This window comes from Pseudopipra pipra, chromosome 18 (assembly GCF_036250125.1).
Source record: "Pseudopipra pipra isolate bDixPip1 chromosome 18, bDixPip1.hap1, whole genome shotgun sequence".
In the NCBI taxonomy this organism is placed as follows: domain Eukaryota; kingdom Metazoa; phylum Chordata; class Aves; order Passeriformes; family Pipridae; genus Pseudopipra; species Pseudopipra pipra.
In genome coordinates, this window is record NC_087566.1 from 8,715,091 (window position 1) to 8,736,934 (window position 21,844).

The 21,844-nt window shown below is 49.9% G+C and overlaps 2 protein-coding genes across 3 annotated transcripts in view; one reads left to right on the forward strand and one right to left on the reverse strand.

Moving 5' to 3' along the window:
• Nucleotides 1-418: 418 nt before the first annotated feature.
• On the forward strand, nucleotides 419-6,394 carry HPD (4-hydroxyphenylpyruvate dioxygenase). 2 transcript variants are annotated; one of them, XM_064675085.1, is made up of 14 exons: nucleotides 419-644; nucleotides 861-890; nucleotides 1,639-1,701; nucleotides 2,474-2,578; nucleotides 2,764-2,806; nucleotides 2,896-2,978; nucleotides 3,106-3,195; nucleotides 3,293-3,396; nucleotides 3,563-3,640; nucleotides 3,802-3,964; nucleotides 4,286-4,357; nucleotides 5,000-5,122; nucleotides 5,268-5,384; nucleotides 5,521-6,394. In XM_064675085.1, the coding sequence occupies exons 1-14, from the start codon at nucleotides 456-458 to the stop codon at nucleotides 5,629-5,631; spliced, it is 1,371 nt and encodes a 456-aa protein (XP_064531155.1). In that variant the 5' UTR covers nucleotides 419-455; the 3' UTR covers nucleotides 5,632-6,394. The 2 variants fall into 2 exon arrangements, with proteins under 2 accessions (XP_064531155.1, XP_064531154.1); XM_064675084.1 differs by having other exon boundaries at nucleotides 535-646; nucleotides 864-890.
• Nucleotides 6,395-7,532: 1,138 nt separating this feature from the next.
• SETD1B (SET domain containing 1B, histone lysine methyltransferase) overlaps nucleotides 7,533-21,844 on the reverse strand; it is a 50,483-nt gene continuing 36,171 nt past the window's right edge. Inside the window, exons 9-18 of the mRNA XM_064675064.1 lie at nucleotides 21,698-21,785; nucleotides 20,689-20,906; nucleotides 20,309-20,435; nucleotides 19,191-19,652; nucleotides 16,301-17,851; nucleotides 14,252-14,418; nucleotides 13,868-13,999; nucleotides 13,645-13,764; nucleotides 13,149-13,286; nucleotides 7,533-12,457 (exon numbers count right to left, since the gene is read on the reverse strand). Coding sequence (XP_064531134.1) covers nucleotides 12,284-12,457; nucleotides 13,149-13,286; nucleotides 13,645-13,764; nucleotides 13,868-13,999; nucleotides 14,252-14,418; nucleotides 16,301-17,851; nucleotides 19,191-19,652; nucleotides 20,309-20,435; nucleotides 20,689-20,906; nucleotides 21,698-21,785 — 3,177 coding nt within the window. The 3' untranslated portion in view covers nucleotides 7,533-12,283. The remainder of the gene's footprint in view (nucleotides 12,458-13,148; nucleotides 13,287-13,644; nucleotides 13,765-13,867; nucleotides 14,000-14,251; nucleotides 14,419-16,300; nucleotides 17,852-19,190; nucleotides 19,653-20,308; nucleotides 20,436-20,688; nucleotides 20,907-21,697; nucleotides 21,786-21,844) is intronic.

A 21,844-nucleotide genomic window follows, 5' to 3' on the forward strand; every position in this document is an offset into this window, starting at 1 on the left:
CCTTGTGTCCCCTCCTCCTGCTGCTCCCATGGTTTGGTGCCTCTGGCAGCGCTGGGCTCGCTGGAGATGAAAGTGGCACCACATGCCCCTGTGCCCAGGCACCACACACACAACTGGACTCTGCAGGCTGTCCTGGCTCAACGTTGGCCAGGATGACACATCCCCATGATGGGGTGAGTGTCCCTAGGGGCAGAGGGGGGGCAGGGGGATGTGCTGCTGTGGTTGCATCACCCACCGTGGCCCAGCACCCACAGGGACAAGAGGTTTGGCTGTGGGGTCAGCAGAGCCTCACGTGCTGCACACCCACCCCCCTGCACACCCACCCCCCTGCACACCCACCCCCCTGCACACCCACAGCCCTGCACACCCACACCCCTGCACACCCACCCCCCTGCACACCCACACCCCTGCACACACACACCCTCCACAGCCAGGGGCGCACAGGACCCTGTGGCATGGCCCCAGTGTGTCACCCACCACCCCCCGGACGGTTCTGGCAGTTCCCAGCCCAAACCAAACACATCCCTGGGTTGGTGGTGGGAGAAGGTGGAGCAGAGGAGGAGCCTCCCCCGTCCCCCAGTATATTAAATGCCCTTCCGGACTCGGGCTCTCTCTGCTGCTGCCACATTGCCAGGTCACAAAAATGGTGAGGGGGCAGCAGATGGGAATTCAATTAAACATTCAGGGCTCCGTGGTGTGGAACGTCTCAGGAGCTTTAATCTCTGCTTGAATTGGGACTTGTTAGTGACTGTGCTGGAAGTGGTGCAGCAGAGCTGCTCCTCACTCCCTGACCTTTGGATTCAGCTCCACAGGGGCTGCAGTACATGACCTGTTAACGTCTCTCTTTTCTGATTCTCTTTCAGACGTCTTACACAGACAAGGGAGAAAAGGTAAGAGCTGAATCGTGCCCCTGTCCTGCCCCACTGCCTGATGTGTTAGTGCAGATAATACCCATTCCTTACTCCTTGATTACCTGGTAAAATAAGAAGTAAAACTGTTCTGGCTGGGCCTCACAAGCTCCTCATTGTAAATTAGTATTAAAAATTGAATTTTTTTTTGTTTCCTTCTGGTTTGGGAGGAGAGTGACAAATGGGAGATGATGGGTCAGATCGAAGCTTAAGCAGAATCCTCATTTCATGCAACGTTTATTTCCAAATGCTGCACCTTTTCATTGCCTTTTTCTTCTTTAGTGCTTCCAACCACCCGTGCCCATTGTGGCTGGGTGGCGGTGGGGAGTAGAGCTAAGGGGAATCTGTCCTGGCACTGGTGGTTCTTCAAGAGCTTTTGGTACAGAAATAGTCTTTGACACACTGGGGTTCACGGATGGGCAGCCCACTGGGGTGGCCAGTTGTGGGGAGCACTGGGAGAACCGGGACCGTGGCTGTAGCTCCAGGTGAGCCAGGGCTTTCTACCTTCTAACCTGCAGTGCAGAATCCTGTGGGACTTGATTGTAAAGCACTTTGGAAAAGGGCTGTTTCAGGGTTGTTCCACCCAGTTAATTCAGATGCATTTGCAGGACACACATTTGCAGGGTCACAGTTGCCACTTCTCCCTGCCCTGGAGCCAGGCAGTGCTGCGGGAGGGGGGGCAGCAGCAGCAGCAGCAGCAGCTCCCAGCCCTGTTTTCCCTTCCTCTTAGCCCGCACGAGGCCGCTTCATCCATTTCCACTCCATCACCTTCTGGGTCGGCAATGCCAAGCAGGTGAGAGGTGGTGGCTGCCAGGCACGTGTGGCCGGGACGGGGCGGGCGCTCCGGGCATTGGCTGTAGGGGGGGCGGTTCGTCCCAGCAGCCCCTCGGGCCAGGGATGTGCCGCTGTCCCGAAGCCCGTCCCTGGCTCGGCGCCTGTCCCCGGGGGCCCGTGGCCTTGGTGGCCCTTGCGCAAGGCGAGGGGCGGCTGCCGGGGGTGTGCGGGGCAGGACCTGGGCTGTGCAAACCAGCACACTTAGCCGGGCTCAGGCTGTGGGCACCAGAGCCCACAGAGTTGTTCGGCCTTGTGGGGAGTTAAAAATCCCTCTGCTTCAAACCTGAACTGCATTTCACCCAACCTTGCAGAACAGGAGATGAGCAGAAATGTTTCGTGATTGGTGGTGGCTCTCGGTTGGGTTAGGTTGGGCCTTGGGTACAAGAGGCTCTGGAGGCAGCACTTCCTCCTGAATTTGGGTTTTTTCCTCAATGTGGGCCCTTTCTTGCCTCAGCTTGTTCCCCTTGGGTTGCTGGAGGGAAGCAGAGAAGCTGGGCTGCTCCTGCACACAGACACACACACACCCCCCCACATGTGCACACGTGTGACTTGCATGTGTGTGACTTGCACACGCTGCAGTTGCCATTCCCCGTGGGCTGTTGGCACTGCCCTGGCCGTGGGGAGCCCTGTAGGAAGCAGGAGGAGCCCCGTGGGAACTGGGAGATGCCCTGTGGGAACTGGGGACCACCAGTGCCACAGCTTCACCCAGGGTGGCTCTCACCTGCCCACAGGCTGCATCCTACTACTGCAACAAGCTGGGGTTCGAGGAGCTGGCATACCGGGGGCTGGAGACCGGCAGCAGGGAGGTGGTGTCACATGTCATCAAGCAGGACAAGGTAAGGGGGCTGGTACACCTGGCAAAGGTGCCACTGTCAGGACGGGGGAAGATGAGGTGGTGGTGGGTGCTGCCAAACCCTGTCTGCACCATGAAATCCATCACCTGCAATGCCTCAGCCCCAGGCTGGGGCTGCAGCCCCACCACTGCAGCTCCATCCTCACCTCTCCTCCTCTTCCTCACCAGATCATCTTTGTTCTCTCCTCCGCTCTCAACCCAGGGAATGAGGGTAGGTGTCCTGGGGGGGATGGAGTGGGAAGTGACCGAGGGGGAAGCAAAGCAGCTCTGCTCACCCACGGCTGCTCTTGCTCCGGGCAGAGATGGGGGAGCACCTGGTGAAACACGGCGATGGGGTGAAGGACATCGCCTTCGAAGTGGAGGACTGTGACTTCATCGTGCAGGTAGGCAGCCCCTCCACTCCCTCCTGCACAGCCCCCTGAAATGGAGGGGGGAGGCAGGGAAGGGCCTGGGGATGTCTCCCCCCAGCGCAGGGGAGCTGTGGCAGGAGTGGGTCTCTCTCCTGTCCAGAAAGCCAAGGAGCGCGGAGCCGTGGTGGTGAAGGAGCCCTGGGTGGAGCAGGACAAATTTGGGAAGGTGAAGTTTGCGGTGATCCAGACGGTAAGTGGCAGGGAAGAGTGGGGCCCATGGAGCAGGCTGAACCTGAGAGGTCTCAAAATAAACAAGGCCACCACACAACTGCTTTTCCCTCTCGCAGTACGGTGACACCACCCACACCTTGATAGAAAAGCTCAACTACAAGGGCCTGTTCCTACCCGGGTATCACCCGCCCCTCTTTAAGGACCCCCTGCTGCCCAAGTTGTGAGTACTTTCTAGAGGGTCCTGGCTGGCTCTTTGTCACCACGTGCTGGTGGGATGGATATCCCATTGAGGAGCTGGACAGGTCCCCACCGCCTTGCCCTGGAGCCCTTCATGCTGTGGGGTGCCCCTGAGCTCGGCTGAGACCCCCCTTGGCTTCCCCCCACAGACCGAGTGCCAAGCTCAGCTTTGTTGACCATGTCGTGGGGAACCAGCCTGACCTCGAGATGGTCCCAGTGGCAGACTGGTAAGAGTGGGGAGGTCTGGTGGGAGGTGGGATGGAGCAACAGCACCGCTCTGCTGCTCTCACCACTTCCATGGTGGTGGCTGAGGCTAATTAAGCCAGAGAGAGCTTTGTTAGTGTGGGGACGGGACGAGGGTTGATTGTGCCCTTTGTGGCCTGGGCAGGTACCAGAAGAACCTGCTCTTCCACCGCTTCTGGTCGGTGGATGACAAGCAGCTGCACACCGAGTTCAGTGCCCTGCGCTCCATCGTGGTCACCAACTACGAGGAGACCATTAAGATGCCCATTAACGAGCCGGCACCAGGCAAGAAGAAATCCCAGATTCAGGTGAGCAGATGCTGGTGTTTGATCCATCTGGATGCCTCTACTGCCAGCAGGGCTTTGGTGAAGGAAAAGGGACCAAGGGTCAGTGATTTGGAGCAGATTTGTTGTGCTACGGTGGTTGCTGGAAAGCAATCCTGGCTCTGCCAAACCCTGGGGGAGCCACCAGGCAGAGCCAGTGTACCCCTGATCTCATCAACAGTGTCTTTCTGTCATTTTGTGGTCCCCTTGAGCTGATTTTGCCTTCATGTTTTCGAGCCCACACCCATCCCTTTGCAGTTGCAGCTGCTCTGTCATTAAAATGTCATTAAAATCTTTTCCCTGTAGGAATACATCGACTACTACGGAGGGGCCGGAGTGCAGCACATCGCCCTGAACACCTCCGACATCATCTCGGCAGTGAGTGCCCCCAGGAACTCCCTGTCCCAGCCTGTCCTGCCCCAGCACCTCTGGGCACAGCCCTGTCACAGGGTGGACTGTGACCCGACGGGCAGAGCAAACAGGCTCTGTGCCGTGGTTGTTTTACAACCAGGATTAACTGCCCAGTGAGTCCATGCAAAGGGGCCTGTGTACAGCTGTGAGCTGCTGGCAGACACCCATCCCTCCAGCTTAAAGCAATCGGGGTCTGCAGGGCCCCCAAGGGCATCTCCATCCTCATTGGGGGGCCTGTGAGAGCTCGGGCAGCCGGGGCTGATGGGCTGAGCCCCTGGAGCCCAACACCTGCCCTCAGCTGGGGCAGGGGCACATCTGGGTTGAGCCCTGCTGCTGCTGAGCACTGGGTCTGGGCTTGTCTCCAGACCAAAGGGCCCCCAGAGGTATGGGGGGTCAGGTGGGATGAAGCATCTTTGCTTGCTAGTCAGCTCCCTGCACTGCCTGGAGAGGGCACCTTGGGCCCTCACATTCCCGGTGCCTGAAGCGAGATGATGAGGTTGCCTAAAATCATGGGAAAACATCTGGCTCCAAACACTGCCTGTCCCAGGCCATCCTCCAGGCACAAACCACTCCCAAACTGACCCACGCCGGGTGTCCTGTGCCTTGCAGATCACCAACCTGAAGCAGCGGGGCATGCAGTTCATGGATGTGCCTTCCAGCTACTACCAGGTGCTGCGGGAGAGGCTCAAAACTGCCAAAATCAAAGTGAAGGAGAACATTGACAAGCTGGAGGTGAGTCAGAGCAGCCCAAGAGGGAAAAGGTCTGCTCAGGGCTGGACTGGATCCTCAAAGTGTTTTGCAGGGACATGAGTGATGCAGAGACACCCCCTTGCTCCTCTCTGGGTCTTTGAGCTGCTGTCCTGCTTCTTTTCTCCAGGAACTGAAAATCCTGGTGGATTTTGATGAGAAAGGCTACTTGCTCCAGATCTTCACCAAACCAGTTCAAGACAGACCCACGGTGTTTCTGGAGGTGATCCAGAGGCATAACCACCAGGTGGGTGTGAGGATCTCTCGATGATCCTGGCTGAGAGCCCTCAGGGCCATCAAGCCCCATGTCCAGCCAGCTCTCAGTGCTGCTCTTTCCCAGCCAGTTCCAAATCCCCTGGTCTGGAACACTGTTGTCTGCACAGGGCTTCGGTGCCGGGAACTTCAAGTCTCTGTTTGAAGCAATAGAAATGGATCAAGATGCCAGAGGAAACCTGACCATCCTGGAGCCCAACGGGGAGACCAAGCGCATGTAGAGGGCGTCAAAAAGTGCTGCCCTCGTCCCCAAAGAGCTGATTCCCAAGCAAACTGGGAAACAGCTCATGGTTTGGTAAATAGCCCAGACTTAAGTGTCACAAACCCAGGGAAGCCACTGCCAAGTTGGACATGAAAAAGGACTCAACACCGACCCCGACCCAGCCCTGGCGCTGCCCTCCAGTGGCTTTCTGGGAGTCAGGGCGTGGGAAATAGTAAACACACTTTAAAAGCAGCTTAATCTGATCCAAACCATCAAATTCTTAACAAGGGGCAGATTTAAGGCATGTGCCAAAGACACTCAGCTATGGAGGGAGACAGAAGAAATAACTGGGAGGGCCCAAATTTAGTCTATCCAAAGTCTTAATTTTAGCTATGTGGGAAGCTGGGAAAGCACAGAGGTATCTGGCTTTCTCTGCATCTCTTTTTTAACATTTTGTTTTAATTGCTTTTAGATTCAATCTTGAATTTGGAGAATAAACAGTTTTAGGGTAGCTACAACACTCTGGAATGAGAATTAATCTAATTTACATATTTCAGTCTTCCAAAGGCAACAGACTTGCTCTAATACCTGCAAATTCCCAAATTAATGAAGGGTTGGGGTTTATCCCGTGTTTCAAGCAGTAATTGCTAGCATTGGCAGCACTTGCTTGGCTCAGATCATGGCTGCCTGTGCAAAGTCCCCTCTGAGCATCACTTTGGTGTTGTCACTGTCCTTTGCATGGCACTTCCCTCACTGACACAATAAAACCCTTTTCTGACACAGCCCAAGTGCCTGGTGAGTCCACATGTGGGGGCTGGAGCCCCCCTACCCTGTTAGCTGGGGCTGCAGGTCGAGTGCTCTCCAAGGAGTCACAAACCTCAGCCCAGAGCTGCTGAAGAACATCCCGGGGTCTCCAGGGCCCACAGGTCTCCCCACTGTTGCACATCCTCCCTCCAAAGCCCTGCTGCTCCCCATTTCCCAGCATGGAAGCTGCTCAAACCCTGAGCCCTCAGCTCAGAATGGGCTCCTCAGACATGAATCCTTCCACCTTCCCAATCCATGCCCTTCCAGGTTGAGTCCTGCTGCCTCCTGCCCCCGAGGGGGGGTGTCCTGCAGCCCTGTCCCTCCAGCACCATGGTCACCTATGGAGTCCAAGAGCTGAGCTGGGAAATCACCTGCAGCCCAGGCTCTGTCCTGTCTCTTCCATTTCCTCCCCCACCAGCCATTCCATTCCTCTGCTCCAGGTATTAGTTTTTGTAAAGCTCAGAGAGGTCACTGTGACCCCCTGTTGCCCAAGCTCAGCAGCTCCCCCGGCTCCCCCCTCCCCTTGGCCCAAGGGAGCAGAATTCATTTCAGATTCCCCAGAATCACAGAGTGTCCTGAGTGGGAAGGAACCCACAGGGATCATCGAAGTCCAACTCCTTGCAAGTTGAATAAACTGATTTAAAAAGAAAGAAACCTCTGGCCCCAACAGCCTTACAGCATCACTAACACCTTGCTTCGTGGTTAAGGGCTTTTGCCTTCGTAAAGTTAAATAAATAAATAAATAAATAAATAAATGAAGGATATGAACTCAGACAAATCCAAGGCAGAGGCCGGAGGAGCAGGGACTCCTCACCTGCCCTGAGGTCAGATGTGTTTGGGACTCCTGGCAGGGGGGCTGTGCTTGTAAGGATTTTTAATACTGGGACATTTTTCTTTAAGTTTATAGACTTGAATCACTTGCATATTTCTTTCATGCAATATAATGTCACCTAAATTCGTTTCCTGCTCACCAGAATTAGTATTTTCGGTAAACTTTGCTGAAAACCAGTTCTTCACACTCTTCTTGTTCTGGATCTGCCTCCTTGAGCTCTGACAGTTCCCAACACAGGTCTAAGAGCAAAAAGCTGCCCTGGCTATATATTAAGCACAACATAATTTTTCTGTAAGAAAAGTCAGTATATTTATGGTTTGCTTTATAAAAGTTACTATAATACAATGGTACATAGTATTCAATTCACAAAAATATGAACAAATATATACAGCATGACACATCCACAACAAAAACACTTTCTTCAAAACAAGATACATACTGGTGACAGATTCTATATGCACAAAACATCCCTAAAGTCATAAATTTGCTTAACGAAAGAAAAAGCAGAAATCCTAAATCTTCAAAGCAGAGTTGTTGCCTTTTTTTTTTTTTAAGGAACTTAAAAAAAAAAATAAGTTGGTTTTTTTTTCCATTTATTGCAAATCATTTGACCTGCTTACTTTTAAAGGAGGCCTCTTGATTTCCGCGCTGGGAATTAAAACAACCAGAAAACTGCAAGGATTGGGAGCTGGGTGTTCTTCCACTTTTAAAACTGCCCCGTTGTTTTAGAGTGTCCGTTTCGATGTGTTTCTTTTCAGTTGGACAAATCCTACAGTGGCAATTAAGGAGGAAACTCATAAAAACAAAACAAATATTAAACTGAAAAAATCCAGTTGCAAACCTGCTTAAATACATTTTAGGGTGTCTATTAGACTGTACACATTTCCTCGCTTGAAATAAATAGATTTTGCACATTAGGTTTCAGACTGAGGGGTCAGGGGAAAGAAGAAGCCTTGACTTGGCAATTTTTTGACTTCAGTTTCTTAATGCTTCTAATTTCATCTATTTATTTGACAAAAAACCCTCATATTTATACAGAATTTACATTATACAAAGCTTGACACAAGCTGTAAATGCCACCAGCTCCTTTGCTATACTCAGTCCTTCTTCCTCCCCATCTTGACATGATTTAGAGCTGGAATCTGTTTAAAAAGAACTCCAAATTACAATAGTCACTTTTAATAAACTATTTACATGCTCTTGAAGTACAAAGAAATCAGCAAAAAAATTTCAACATGTTTCTACAAGAAACAGTGTTTGAAGAGAAGATTCTTGAGTTTGCCTATGTACAGAGGATGCATTTTTTTTATACTTCAAAATCCTTTTTTTTCCTTAAATTTTTATTTTATACAGAAATGCACTGAAATGATCCCTGAAAAAGGTCACAAAAACTGGAACTGAAACTACTGTATAATTTGTTGAAGTTTAAAAATGTTGGTTTTCTTTTTTTCCTTGTAGAAATAAGCTGCTCTATACAATATAAATAACTGCAAGATGAGCCCCTTCCCCTCCTGGATCCCCGAGAGTCACAGACCAACTTTGGGACCAACCTGGGACTGCAGGTGGGTGTGAACTGCACGGATCAACGGACGTGTTGGGCAGCACTTCCTACGGATGCCACCTGCACCCTGAACTCACACCAGCTTCCTGTCGGGAAACTAAAGGTTTAAGCTCTCCTTCCAAAATTTTGCATTGTTCCCCCGGGTGATTTCTCCCAGCCAGGTGGAATTTTGCAGGGAGCACAGTCGATGTTTCTCTCTCTCTCATTATTGTCTCAGACTTCAATTTAAGTGACAATAAATTGGGGACAGGCTTTTCAGTGAACAAAACCATTTCAGTCTCTCTGAAAGCAGCACGTGCTGGTGAGGTTTCCCTTTAGTCCTTGTCTGTGTTTCCATGGGGTGCCGGGGTGCCTGTGCTGAGCGCGGGAGAACAACCCTGGGGGTGACCCAGGCTGTGCATGCACCACACACCTCCTGCCCTCCTCTCATCTCACCCCTTGCTAAGTACAAGCCAAAGGACCTGGAGGGATTAGAGGCATCTCCAGGGGTGCCTTCCCAAACCACATCTGTGGCTGCAGGGCTCCCCTGGCCCAAGGAGACCCCGCAGGGACAGGGCAGCCACAGGCACCCGCAGCGCTCATGGAAATCACTGCATTGGACTTGCAGTCCTCACCATAAAATAATCTGTTCTGGGGTTGGGGCAGCTTCCCAGTCTGAGACAAATATCCCAGGTAGGACTTTGCAAGCCAAGATTTACAGGGAAGAAAAGAGAAGCCTCGGGTTTGGCTTTGAGACCAGACCAACATGATTTTTCAGAAGTGCTATGGATCCAACAGCTCTGTTTCTTCCTGGGGAACTACTGAGAGCTCAGCTCTCACAAAACCTTACATTATTTGTCCAGGATCCTAAAAAGGGATGGATTACAGGCAGTTTCAGAAGTACCCAAGTGATTTAGGTGCTCATGGACTTTGGCACCCAAATCCCTTTGGTGCTCCTAAAAATGCAGCAAAAGGTCCCGAAGGTGACTGTGACCTTCCTCCCTGCCTTCCTCACCACAAACTGCAGGGGCTAATCCCATCCAGAGCACACAGATATGCTGGGAAACACAGAACTGCCATCAGGTTCTTGGGGCTGGGCCATTTGGGGTGTCCTCACCCCCACAAATCCACTGTTACTGCACTGGCTGGATGGACCAGAGAGGGATAAGGCCAAGGCCATGGGCCAAAATGCCGCACACAGGAGCTTCAGTTCTGAGACACAGGAAACTTCTGTGCATTTCCAAAGCTTTGAAAGTCAAAGGCCAAGCTGTAGAGATGCCAACTGGAGCTTCAACACAACAAAATGAACCTTCTTAAAAAACCCCCCAAACTAAACTAAACTGAGCAGCTGGTTTAACTCCCAAATGCCATCACTGCAGTTACAACCAACAGTCAGTGACAGAAACTAGTTGTGCTTCACAATTTTAGGTTCTGGGTCACCAATACCCAATTGCTGGAGAGATTTATAAAGAAGGGGGGGAAACAACAAAACCAAACCAAAACAAAAGCAGAGATGAGACTATGGACTGTCAGCAACAATCTGCTCACCCTCAGACAGAAATACAGGAGGTATTAAGGCAGTTTGGAGCAGTCTGTGTGTTCCTGCCCTTTCAGGCCTTTTATCTGAAGAAGAAATTCAGATGCAGAGGTCTAACCTACATTACAAGCTCCACTCAGCACTGCAGACCTGGCAATTCCATGGAACAGCTGAAAAAACTTTCAGGAACCTCTTTTGCAAGGTTGTAACCTCTGCTCACAGAGGTTTGAAAGGCTACAAGAAAACAGCTGCGTAATTGGTTCTGTGGGGAGAAGATGTTTAGTTATGCAGATAATCTTCCCATTTCATAATGACATTGCAACTTCCCCTTATAAGCCAATTAAAAAGGGTTTAGTACAGCTAATCTCTACTTTTAAAGCAGGAGAAATTCAATGCAAGTTGGAAAACTGATCCTGTCTATACCTGAACGGTCACATAACATTTCCAGAGCACATCCAAAGAACTATTTCTTTGGTGTTTTGCCCCATTTTTAAATGGAACCCCTTGAAGAACTGCAACACAGCACATCCACAAGGACAAAATATACCGAGAAATCATTTCAAGACATGCCTTCCAAATTTGGAGAAGCATTCATCATTTCCATGCTGTAGATGGGGGGGACAGGATTGTTCTCAGGGACACTTTTACCACGATCTTACTGGAGGGATGGGACCACCCCCAGGCCAAGTTACTGAGTAACACAGGGAGGAGAACGGCACAGCACAGCTTGCTCCTATCATAGGAGGATCTCCCACATTCAAGGACAGAGCAAATACTCCAACACTGGAAAGGGCAGGGAAATGCAGATGAAAGGGAGAAAAGTGAACACAAGACACACATCAGCCTGTTTCCCATCTATGGGAAGAAAATCCTGTTCCAAACGTGGGCCATAGTCTTTGCTTACAAGCAGGGCAGAATTTCTACAGCTGAGTTCTCCCCTTAATCTCAGCCTCTTCTGCATGCAAGACAAACCCATCTCCAAGGAATGGGCATCCCCAAAGGCCACACGCTGTGCCACGATGCTACAGCTACACGACTGACTCCAGCTCTCACTGTGATTGCAGTATCCAAGCATTTCTCACGCAGGGGTGCAGAGGTTTGGATCCCCCATAGACCAGCATGGCATAGAAAATGAGAGACAAGCCCAAGGCTGTGAGCTGAGGTCTGTGCTGACCCGACTCTGCCTCCGGGGGTCTGGCTGAGGGGATTTGTTCAGGCTCATCCCTAACAAAAAGGCAGGACAGTTCACCTCTAGTCTCATTGTGGACATATCTACACACACACACCCCCAAGCACACTCACACGCTCATTCACACACCCTCAAGCCTCTGGCTTGCTCTGTAACATCAACCTTACATTTATTTACAGCTTACTCTGAGAAATCTGTGCAATTTCAGCCAATCAAGCTCCCAACAAACCCTATATGGCATTTTCAGTCTCTGCTTCACATTTAAACGTTGAATGTCTTTTTCAACCAACAAAACTGATGAGAAAAAGGTAGCAGCATTTATGAAAAGATGAAGGTTTATAACAACAATTAAAAAAAAAAAAAAAAGGTACCATTATCCCATTACGGAGCATTACTGTAGGGACTGAACAGAGAAGCTAGTGTTTGGATAGACCATGCCACAAAATGGTTATCACCTTTTTGTGTGCGTGTTGGATCTGAAAAGGAAAGAGCACCTGAAACGTGAACAGTCCTCGTAAGCGTGTGCGCTTTTTGCTTTCGCTCGTGATCCGGCAGAAGTGCGAAACTTGCTTGGTTTTCTTCTTCTCTTTTTCCTCTTTTTTTTTTTTTTTTTTAAGTATTTTTTTAATCCTTTTAAATTTTTTTTTCTTCCTTTTTTTTTCTTTGTTTGTTTTTTTTTTTTTCCTCTTTTTTTGGCAAAGTGCAACCACACCTGGTTACCACAGTTTTGACATGGCCGAAGGTGCAAGTGTGACGAGAAACCTTGAGATCAGTTCAGGGTTCCCCTGCAGTTCTCAGAGCCACAGAGACATGGGATTTTTACATCCTCAATTGGAAACTTGTAGTCGTAGGTAATTTCCTCGTTCACATTGATGTGCTGCTTGGAGTAGATGACGATCTTCTTTTGGGACTCCACCGTGATCACTTTAGCATAACAATTTGGCTGCAAGGGTGACAGAACAGGTAATGATTTAGGTTCCCAGACTCCACACAATTACTCCAAGATAAAATAAAACAAGACAGTCCTTCCCCTTGACAGCCTCAGCCATGCTTCCAGAGCCTGGACCCAGGGGAAGCCTGGAGAGGGAGGCATGGAGCCAGACAACAGAGCAGCCCTCCTTGTGCTGCTCCAAAATATCCACATTCCAGTCATCTGTGGAGGAAAGGAGCCTGGATGATGCTCCACCAAATTTGTCACAGGTTAAGAGCAGCTCAGTGTTTAACAATTTGGCCAGGCAGCCAAATTGAGGGCAGATTGCAGCACGAAGCAGAGGGGAAAGCAGATTCTCTGCCTGCCAAGGCAGGGAATACTTTTCCCAAGTGGACACTATAAGGAGACTGTTCCCACAGAATAACAGTGCTAAAACTTGGTATGTTTTAAGGAAATATTTGTTAGAGATGCTTCCTCAGTGTCCAGCAGGGACAGGAGGACTCTCAGTGCTCTGCCTCCACGTGTGTCATTCCTCAGGTCTCTCCAATCTCTTTACACTTCTTTAGACCCTGCTCTGACCCGTTGCAGCTCATTAACGTTTAATCATAACCCTGTGACCCCCTGCCACTTCTGAACAGCCCAAGGACTGCCCGGGTTCCTCAGTGTGCCGGAGCACAGCCCCACGCAGGAACGCGACACTCACGTTGCAGCTGTGATTGATGAACCGGGCGAAGTTTCCGCATTTCGTGGCGTCGATGATGGTGTCGTGATCGACCCTGAACATGTAACTGCTGCCAATGCCCTCGTCCTCGTAGCGCTTCTCACGCATGTCAGCAATGACCTGCACGAAACCCCATGGGCAGGGTCAGGACACGCCACACAAGTGCCCTGTGAGCGGCGACCTGCACAACCTGAGCTGTGCTTGTGCCAGGCAACAGGCATTTAATATGATCACAGTCACCCCAAGAGAACACAGGCCTAACTCAAAACACAGCTCAGGGTGGGCTTCTTAAGAAGGATTCTCCTGACTGCTTAGTTTTTATGGGTTGTTTAAAGTCCCACCCTTGTATCTCCAAACCATACGTCAACCTCTGCGCAGCCCAAGGAGCTGACACCTTACAGCAGAACTCCAACCCCCACTGGAATACACTTCTTCCAGGGCTGGTTTTTGCTCACATTTCACCCACAGTCCAGCTTACCTGCCTGATGTTCTGACCCACGTATTCAATCACCATCTCATCAGCTGCAATGGGCTCCATAGCAAAAAGGCCCCAGTCGTGAATGTGGCTCTTACAGAATTTTAGTTTTTTCTTCCGGAACTGCATGAAGAAAACACCCCAAACCCCCAACCCTGAATTAGCCACAGCACAAGAAGGGAAAGGATGTCCCTGGGTCCAAAATCTGCAGCCTGGGGTGACCTACCTTGAGCTGGTTGAACTTGAGCAGGTCACTGTCACAGCTACCAGTGAAGGAGGAGAGGAGCCTGCGTTGCTCTGATCGCCTCTCGGAACCAGCCCGGGTGGAAGCATGAGGTTGGGCAGGGATGCTCATACCCTGAGAGGACAAATGGGTGATCAAAGCTGACCCAACACCCTGCAGGCTCCCTGTCAGCAACGCCTTGCGCTACAACACATCACCACAGAACATGGGACATCAAACACTAACACCTCCCATGCAGCTCCTGGGTGATCAGCTTGACACAGGCGTAGCAACAGCTTCCCCTCCCTCCTTGCCAAAAGGCAGGAAGCACCCACTTGATAAAACCAAATCCCATTCACACCTGGCACTGAGCAGAGGATTCCTCACCTGTGTGTCAGCTGGAGGCTCCTCTGCAAAAGCTCGGCTATTGTTGAGGTATTTAAGTTTGTCCTTCTTATCAATTTTGTAATAGCCTTCACTTCGTGCACAGCCCGTCACGTGCTCCCGCATCCCATCGTCCCGCTTCTTTTTCTTGGGGGTAGAAAAGCTAGTAGGTGGGAAGAAGTTAAGGAGGAAAACAGCCAGAGGTGGACACCAGACTAAACTTGCCACAGTTACATGGAGCTAACACTGGGAGCTTGGACAATTAGGAAGGGTTTGGGGAGGTTGCAAAAAATACCAATACTACTGAAAAATAAAAAAAACCAAACCATCACCGGAGCCCACATGCCCACAGGAAAACCAAGCACCGCCTTTCCTTCTTAGTCACATGCCTTGGGAAACTAAAGCAAAGAAACAGTGAAAAATTTAACTTTTAAAGGTTAAGCTGTCAAGAGAAACCTGTTTGAGAAAGGATTTCCCCACAGCACCCACCACGTACCCAGGCAGCAGCTGGATGTACCATTTGCTCTGGTTTGAGTGACTCGCTTCTGTTCTACCTCCAGGAACTCCCTGCAGCCACCCCAAGCTCTGAGGACACCACATGGACCTCACAGCAGCGACATTCCCCTCTGAGCGGGGCCAGGAGTGGCACAGAGGGGCAAGAGATGCTCCTCACCCCAAAGGGCTTGGAGAGATCTCGGTAAATCAGACCCTTCAGACCCTGATGGGAAGGGGAAAACCCTCGGCACACATTTCAAACCTTCAGGTTTGAAGGCGCCTTCAGGAGGCTTCTGGAAGGACTATGGAGCAAAACTACTTCCAGCTCACCCCAAAAACATAGCCATAAAGCCTATGATGATTGAGATTGACCCAAAAACATATCCTTACAGCAGAAATTGAAGCAGAGGGACCATAAAAAGCAAGAGGTGATGGCCTCAAAACCAGAGTGCTGAGTGTGAGTTTGCTGCAAAGCAGGTGAACCTGCAGGAACTTTCACACCCATCACACAGTGTGGCACAGGATGAACCAGCAACTGGCTGCAGGTGATTTTTAAAAGGTTCAAAAAGTGACTATGATTTTGCTGTTACAATAATCTTCATCAACAGGGAAACAGATTTAAAGTATTTTCACCGTGGGTTTTGTTAGTTATCACTGACTATTTTAAGCAGTTTGGGCTTTTTTGGTTTTGCTTTCCTGTCTTGCAGGGAGCAAGGGACAAGAAATTTGAACACCACACAATCTCTAGCAACACATGGGGCGGTGTGTTTGTCTTCTTCAACACGTAAATCCTTCCTAAAAACAGTACTGGAGAGTTCTGAGGTTTTTAGGACAGCCTTTTAGGCTCTGCTCTGGAGATCACTCCTGGTGGCTGCACACACAGAGAGTCTTGTTCTGACACAAGCCTGTGTGTCCCAAAAACACTCCCGAAGGTTCAAAGCCCCTGATTGCCAGACCAGGGGCAGGGAGGGAGGGGATGGGGCCAGACCTTCCCCACCAGCACCAGCTGGTGCAACATGTGCTCCTCACTGCAGCACCAGCAGCACATTCCCCATCCGTCCTGGACACGTGTCCGGCCCTAATGAGCCACTTAGAAATCAGTGATTTTATCAGTATTTCAAACCCAATGCAAGTTAAAAAGCTGCTAGAACCACTCTTAACTCAGCATTGTGGGCACAGATGGTGGAGATTATTTTTACAACAAGTTTTAGCCCCAAGTGAAAGCTCTGTATGTACAGACCAGAAATTCCACAGCCAAGCTGGAAAAAAAGTCTGGCTATGTGCAGACAGAAGCTTCTCCAACTAGGAAGGAAACCTCCCCAGCAGAGGTGCCTACAGACGGTCCCTGTAGTCCCAGTCTGAACATGCAGCAGGAACAGCCACTTCTGCAGTATTTTTGTATTGCAGCTTCGCAGAATAAACAGCCCAAAATCCCCTCTGCTATTCTCGTAAGCAACTGCTTCTCCCACCAACAAAATTAGTCCTTTGCACCTGAAGTCCTCCCCAGTGACCATCTCGTGCATCTCACACGTGCTGTGTGACGCTGAGAAAGGATATAAGGATGGAATACCCACAGGGTGTCATTGAGCCAGTCCATGCCATTGTCCTGCTGCAACAGGCGGTCATATGTGATACACATGAATTTGATATCTTCCTCGTCTATGCCCCCGTTCCAAATGTCATACAAAATGGTCATCTCCTCAAACTCGGAGCGCGGCCTGAACTGAGGCCGGGGTGGGGAATACTCTGGGGAAGGGATCACCGGGAGGTCCTCAGATGTTTTCTTCTGCCTTCGCCACTGTCTTTTAGGTTTAGCTTCTTCTTCCTTGAAGTCTTCATTCCACTGGTTCTCCAGTTCCTTAAATGGCAGTTTCTCCGCAACTGTCTCAGCTGCTATTTTCTCATGGAAACCGTCATTCCTGAAGTCCAGGGTGACGGCTTCAGGGTCTTTCAGTCCATAGTAAGCATCAGGATGTCCACTCAAGAGCTCTTTGCCCACAGGACCTTCCACCAAGGCCACTGGCACGGGAGGAGGTTCTATGGGTTTGCCTGAGTACACATCCAAGGAGAGGACAGAGGGTGGTGACCGTCTTGGCCGACCCGGCCTCCTTTTGGGAAGAACAGAAGGTGGTGGTGGGGGAGGAAGAATAGAAGCCCCAGGGGGTACTTCTGGTGAGAGCAAACCAGATTTTACTTCTGCCTTGCATTCCTCAACGGGCATTCTTCCATCTCCATGCATGCATGGCAGGGCTGCTACAGGTATTGGCTCATCAGGTGGCAAACCCATGTCCATGTGGAAATCTGCTTGGGGGGGGCTGGCGAAGGGGATAGGAGAAGGAACACTGTTCATGCTGATCGTAAGGGAAGCACCAAGAGGCTCTTTAAAGGGTTTCTCATCCAGCTCATCCTCTGACTGTTTCTTGCCAGACAGAAGGCAAGGAATGGTAGCACCAGCCTCTGGGAAAGTGGGCGTGAAATTGAAATCTCTCCCAGGAGTCCGAGGAATGCCACTGTTAACGCCAGGAGATTGGGATGGGTAGGAAAAGGGGCTCCCTGGGACTTGAGGGGAACTGAGGGTCAAGCTGCTTCCTGTAAGGGGAGCATCACTTCCTGGCGTGGCTGGAACAGTGTCTGTGCTCTGCGACTTTGCAAGAGGGTGTGAAGACTTGGCCAAAATGTCCCGCCCAGGAGTCCTCGGAATCTCCTCTTCCACAGACGTTTTGGTCACCATTAATTGTTCAGGGAACTTTTCTGGAGGGACTAAAGATTCCTCCTTACCGGGAGTCGATGGCAAGGGAAGCATGGAGGATGGCACCTTGTGGGCTGGAAGCAAAAGAGTGTCAGTCTCCGAGTGGATCATCACCTCCCGTCCCGGCGTGCGGGGCAGCCGCTCGTCCTCCTCCGCTGCCGAGGGCAGCTTTGGTTTAGCACGAGCTTCTGAGCTGCTGTCGTCAGATTTGCCAAAGAAGCTGCTTTTGTTGGGCAGAGGTTCTCCGAAGACTCCCACTGGAGTGGAAATACAGAGCGTCGCCTCCTCATCTTGAGATTCAGGTTTTGGACCTTCCTGGACCTCTGGCTCCAGCATGGAAGTGGGTTCGGATTCTTCCTCTGAAAGGGGAAAAGAGAGGAAAATCAAGAGCTTTGCCTCCACTTGCCAGTAAAGGCATGTTTAAGATGCCACGGTTAGAGAACAGCTCAATTCCACTGGGAGGCTTAAAAACGCCAATGCTTTACATTTTGGAGGCACGGAGTGTGGAGTAATTAGACACTACCACAGGCATTCCTAATGGACCATAAAAAACCCGCACTATTAATTTGAGGATTAGCTACAACACAGACCAGAACGAAGGTTTTCTGCTTTCAAAATCCTTTGAAACCTTTTGTACAGACATAAAAAGATTCAGCAGATTGTGGGGCGAGGACTTTGGAAGAGAGCTCCTGGAGCCTCGAGCTATCAGCTTGTCTGATGTGGGAAGGTAAACTCATTGCAAGGCCAAGGAGCACCCTCAGCTCTCCAAGGAGGGAGTGGTGAAGGGAGGAGCAGAACACTCTTGAACAACACACGAAGGAAATGGGAAGCCCTTGTAATGAATGAGGAGACACTCAGATGGTATCAATGAGGCAATTTATATGCTGCTCTCCCTGCAGCAGCCTCATTTGTCTGGAGTTTATTTACTCACTTAGGGCCAGGTCCAAAAGGAATCATCGGTGAAATCTTGTTAGGCAGCTCAAAATAACATTTTCAAGTGGGAGAGCAAAAGGAGGTGAAAATGCCTGGAGAACTGGAAGGGAAGAATTCCTCATTTGTGCTGAACGAACCAGAGAGTGGCTGGAGAAGAGTCTGAGCCCTTCTCAGAAGGGTCTGGGCTGCTCAAGAAGTATGTGGCAGTTTGAGCTTGTTCCCACAGCTTACCGGGAAAGCTCATTCCACATGTGAAGGTGCCCAAGTGCAGGTGTTCCCAAATTTGTGTCCTTTCTACACACTGACCTGTTCTAGAAAGGGTTAGTGCAAAACCAGACCCTTATAGCGTCCCTGTCACAAACTGCTTTGCTACTAAACCAAAAAAAAAGCCAGTAGTGACACAGTAAGCATGGACTCCTGTTCTGTTTTAGCAGCCATGGCTTTTCTATCTTGAGCTTCAGCCACCACCCGATCCGTCACCCTTGGATGATGACAACTGTTTGGTTCCTGTAGGACACTAAACTGGCTCAGGATAAGATTCTGGATACAGTAACCACAGTATTTTTAGTAGCAGATGGCTTGTGTAAAGCTCCTTACTAGGAAGGAAAGTTCAGCACAGACCTTTTTCCCTGTACAGATAATCCCAGCCTAGAGCCAAGAGGAAGGAAGAGAACATAGGAAATACAAACCCATGCATATTGGATACTGTGAGAAAATGTACTTGGAAATGTGGTAAACTGTGCCAGGGCACATGGAAAGGCATACCTGGCCTACAGATGGGAGAGAGAGCAAGTTTTGTCTCCTGGTCTCTTTCCATAACCAAGTGTTTCAGAGTTTCAGCAGCAAGAGATGCCCCTGTGATTTGGCCACATTCACTTTCCCCTGCTTTGATTTCTTCATGGCCTTCCTCTTTCACTGCCAAAGCTGGCTCGGCGAGTCCCAAGCCTGTTGCATCCATGTAGTCATCCACAGGATACAGCTCCAAAATAGTCTCCCTCTCGTCGTCAGGAATCTCATGACCGGCAGGTTCATGCTCTGTCTCAGCAACCATGGTTTCTCTGTCTTGATCTTCAGTCACCTCTTCCTCCTCTTCCTCCTCCTCATCTTCATCATCATCATCATCCTCATCATCATCATCTGAGTCTGAACTTGACTCGAATTCAGAGGAGTCCTCACTTTCATCAGATGATTCAACTTCAGCCTTGGAAGATGAGGGACTTGCTACATCTACAAGAACAAATTACCATTAGTTCCGCTTTCTGGCCTAAATCAGGGGCAAATATCCCTTCCACACTGTAAGGGCATGGAAACAGCAACAACAGCAGCGTGTGGGTTTGAAGGAGTGGCCTCTCAATTTATTTATTTTTGCAGAGATTTATAAATCCAGCCTTTGGATGCTTACAGCAATGACCATACAGCAGGCAGTTCCATGAGCAGTGCTGCCTGGCACCTTGCTCATGGGGATTGTACCTTCTACTGAGATTTTCTGCTGCCTTTACAAACAGATTTAAAAAGTAGAAACTACCACCTTCCAGAGCAGGAACTGCTTGGTAGGACAGAAAGTTATTAGTGGCCAAATTACCCCTGTTTGAAATCCGGTCCCTTCTCCTCCCAGCCACTCGTGTTTCATAACACAAACACACACTCAACTGACTCTGCCCTCCTGCCAGGCTGGGTTGAGATCACTCAGGGGCTGGAGAGCTACTGCAAAAGGACCCACAGACTGAGGGATCATGAAGTCTTGCAGGTAACAATTAAAAATACCTGTTACATCTTGTATAAAATTGCTCTCAGTGAAAGAAGGTGCACAAGTAACAGAATCAGCTCACAAGTGCAGAAGGGAGATTCCAGCTGACCCTGCTGCTTCCACTGGAACTGCTTACCCTCCTCGGAGTCCTGCTCCTCCTCCTTGTCACTTGTGTCTATGCCCGTCTCCTCCTCCTCATCTTCATCCTCGTCATCATCATCTTCATCCTCATCATCTTCATCCTCATCCTCCTCCTCTTCCTCCTTTGCAAGAAAGCATTGCCAAAAATGAACAGTGCCTGACCCTGTGACCTGACTGTCACTGTAGTAGCCACCAGTGGCTCCCAAGGAGGCTGATCAGAGAACCTGAAGAGGGAATGACCTTTACAGAGGCTCTCTGAGGACAGACCCCAACAGCAGCACTCATCTCCCAGAGAAGGGAACTTCGGCATCTGGCATTATCAGGCCCCCTTTTAATGACAGACAGCATGGAAAGTGCAGTCACAAACCAACACACCTTGCCAGGTGCTGCTTTCACCAAGCCTCCCTCTTCTTCCTGCTCTTCTTCCTTCTCCGAGGAAGATTCTTCCTCCTTCCCTGATGTCTCATCTCCCTCTTCTCCCTCACTGTCGAGCTCCAACGGCCTTGCTGGTCGCCGCCTCAGCCCCACTGCTTCTCCATCCTTCTTTGACAGGTCAGATGTGGTATCGGAAGCATCCCTGTCCCTCTCTGACTCTGAGGAGCAAAAACAGGATGGAAACTGCCATCAAATACCTCGCAAGGGAGGGAAAGAGTTAACTACACAAAGGAAACTTTTTCTCTGGGAAGATGGAAGTGACAGTCCCCAGGCTTACAGGGACTTGCTAATGTCACAGTGCAGGGGTGCAGAGTGCTGATGGCAAAATGTGGGTGGGCAAAGCTGACACACTCCAGGCAGAATAGCCAGGAGACATGGCACAACTGAGGTCAGGATAGGTAACCTGAATTTAATGCCTTTTTAAGTGTTTTACAAAATCCTCCCTCTATACTCTGGCTTCAAAACCAGTTGTTAGTCTGAATCAATTTTAACTTGAATCCACGCTTTTATGCAAAACAAAGGGTATTCAAAGTTTTATCTTCTCTCTACTCTTCCCTGGTTGTAGGAAATAGTGTCAAGATATTTTCAAATAGATTTTTCTGGCAAAAAACTTTGTTTTCTTTTAAAATCAAATGCAGAGAAAACTGTTACATGCCCCAAGCAGTCCATGAACCCACCTGAGCTCCCTCTGCTGGGGCCCAGCAGAGATAAAATAGATTACAAGTTATTCTTAAAACGTGGGTCTTAAATTTCCCGCCAGTGAATTTAAGGTAACTGAACCCAGAGGAGCCATCTCCCAGCTCTCAGAGCTTTGTGAGGAGCAGGGCTTGGCTCAGATCCCTGACTCTGTGTTTAACTGTAAGCAAGGACACTGCTGTGAAGTTTAAAGGGATTCAGCTTGTGTGTGGGTTGCATCTGCTCTTGTTTCACACAAATGTGCTTTGCAAACCTTCATCTTCATCATCGACAGAAGTAGAAGGCCGGATTCTCTTCTGATCTCCTGCTGAGGCAGCTTCAGGTGGCTCCTTTCTTTTCACCTGAACAAAGGACACAATTAGCATTTCTGAAAGTTTAGAAACAGCAGAAATCAACTTCT

Excerpts from the sequence above, each read along its gene's own strand:
- HPD (XM_064675085.1), top strand. The coding sequence starts at position 456 with ATGGCCCCAGTGTGTCACCCACCACCCCCCGGACGGTTCTGGCAGTTC. Across the intron at positions 3,641-3,801 it reads ATGGTCCCAGTGGCAGACTG|GTACCAGAAGAACCTGCTCT; the intron begins GTAAGAGTGGGG and ends TGGCCTGGGCAG. Across the intron at positions 3,965-4,285 it reads AGAAGAAATCCCAGATTCAG|GAATACATCGACTACTACGG; the intron begins GTGAGCAGATGC and ends TTTTCCCTGTAG.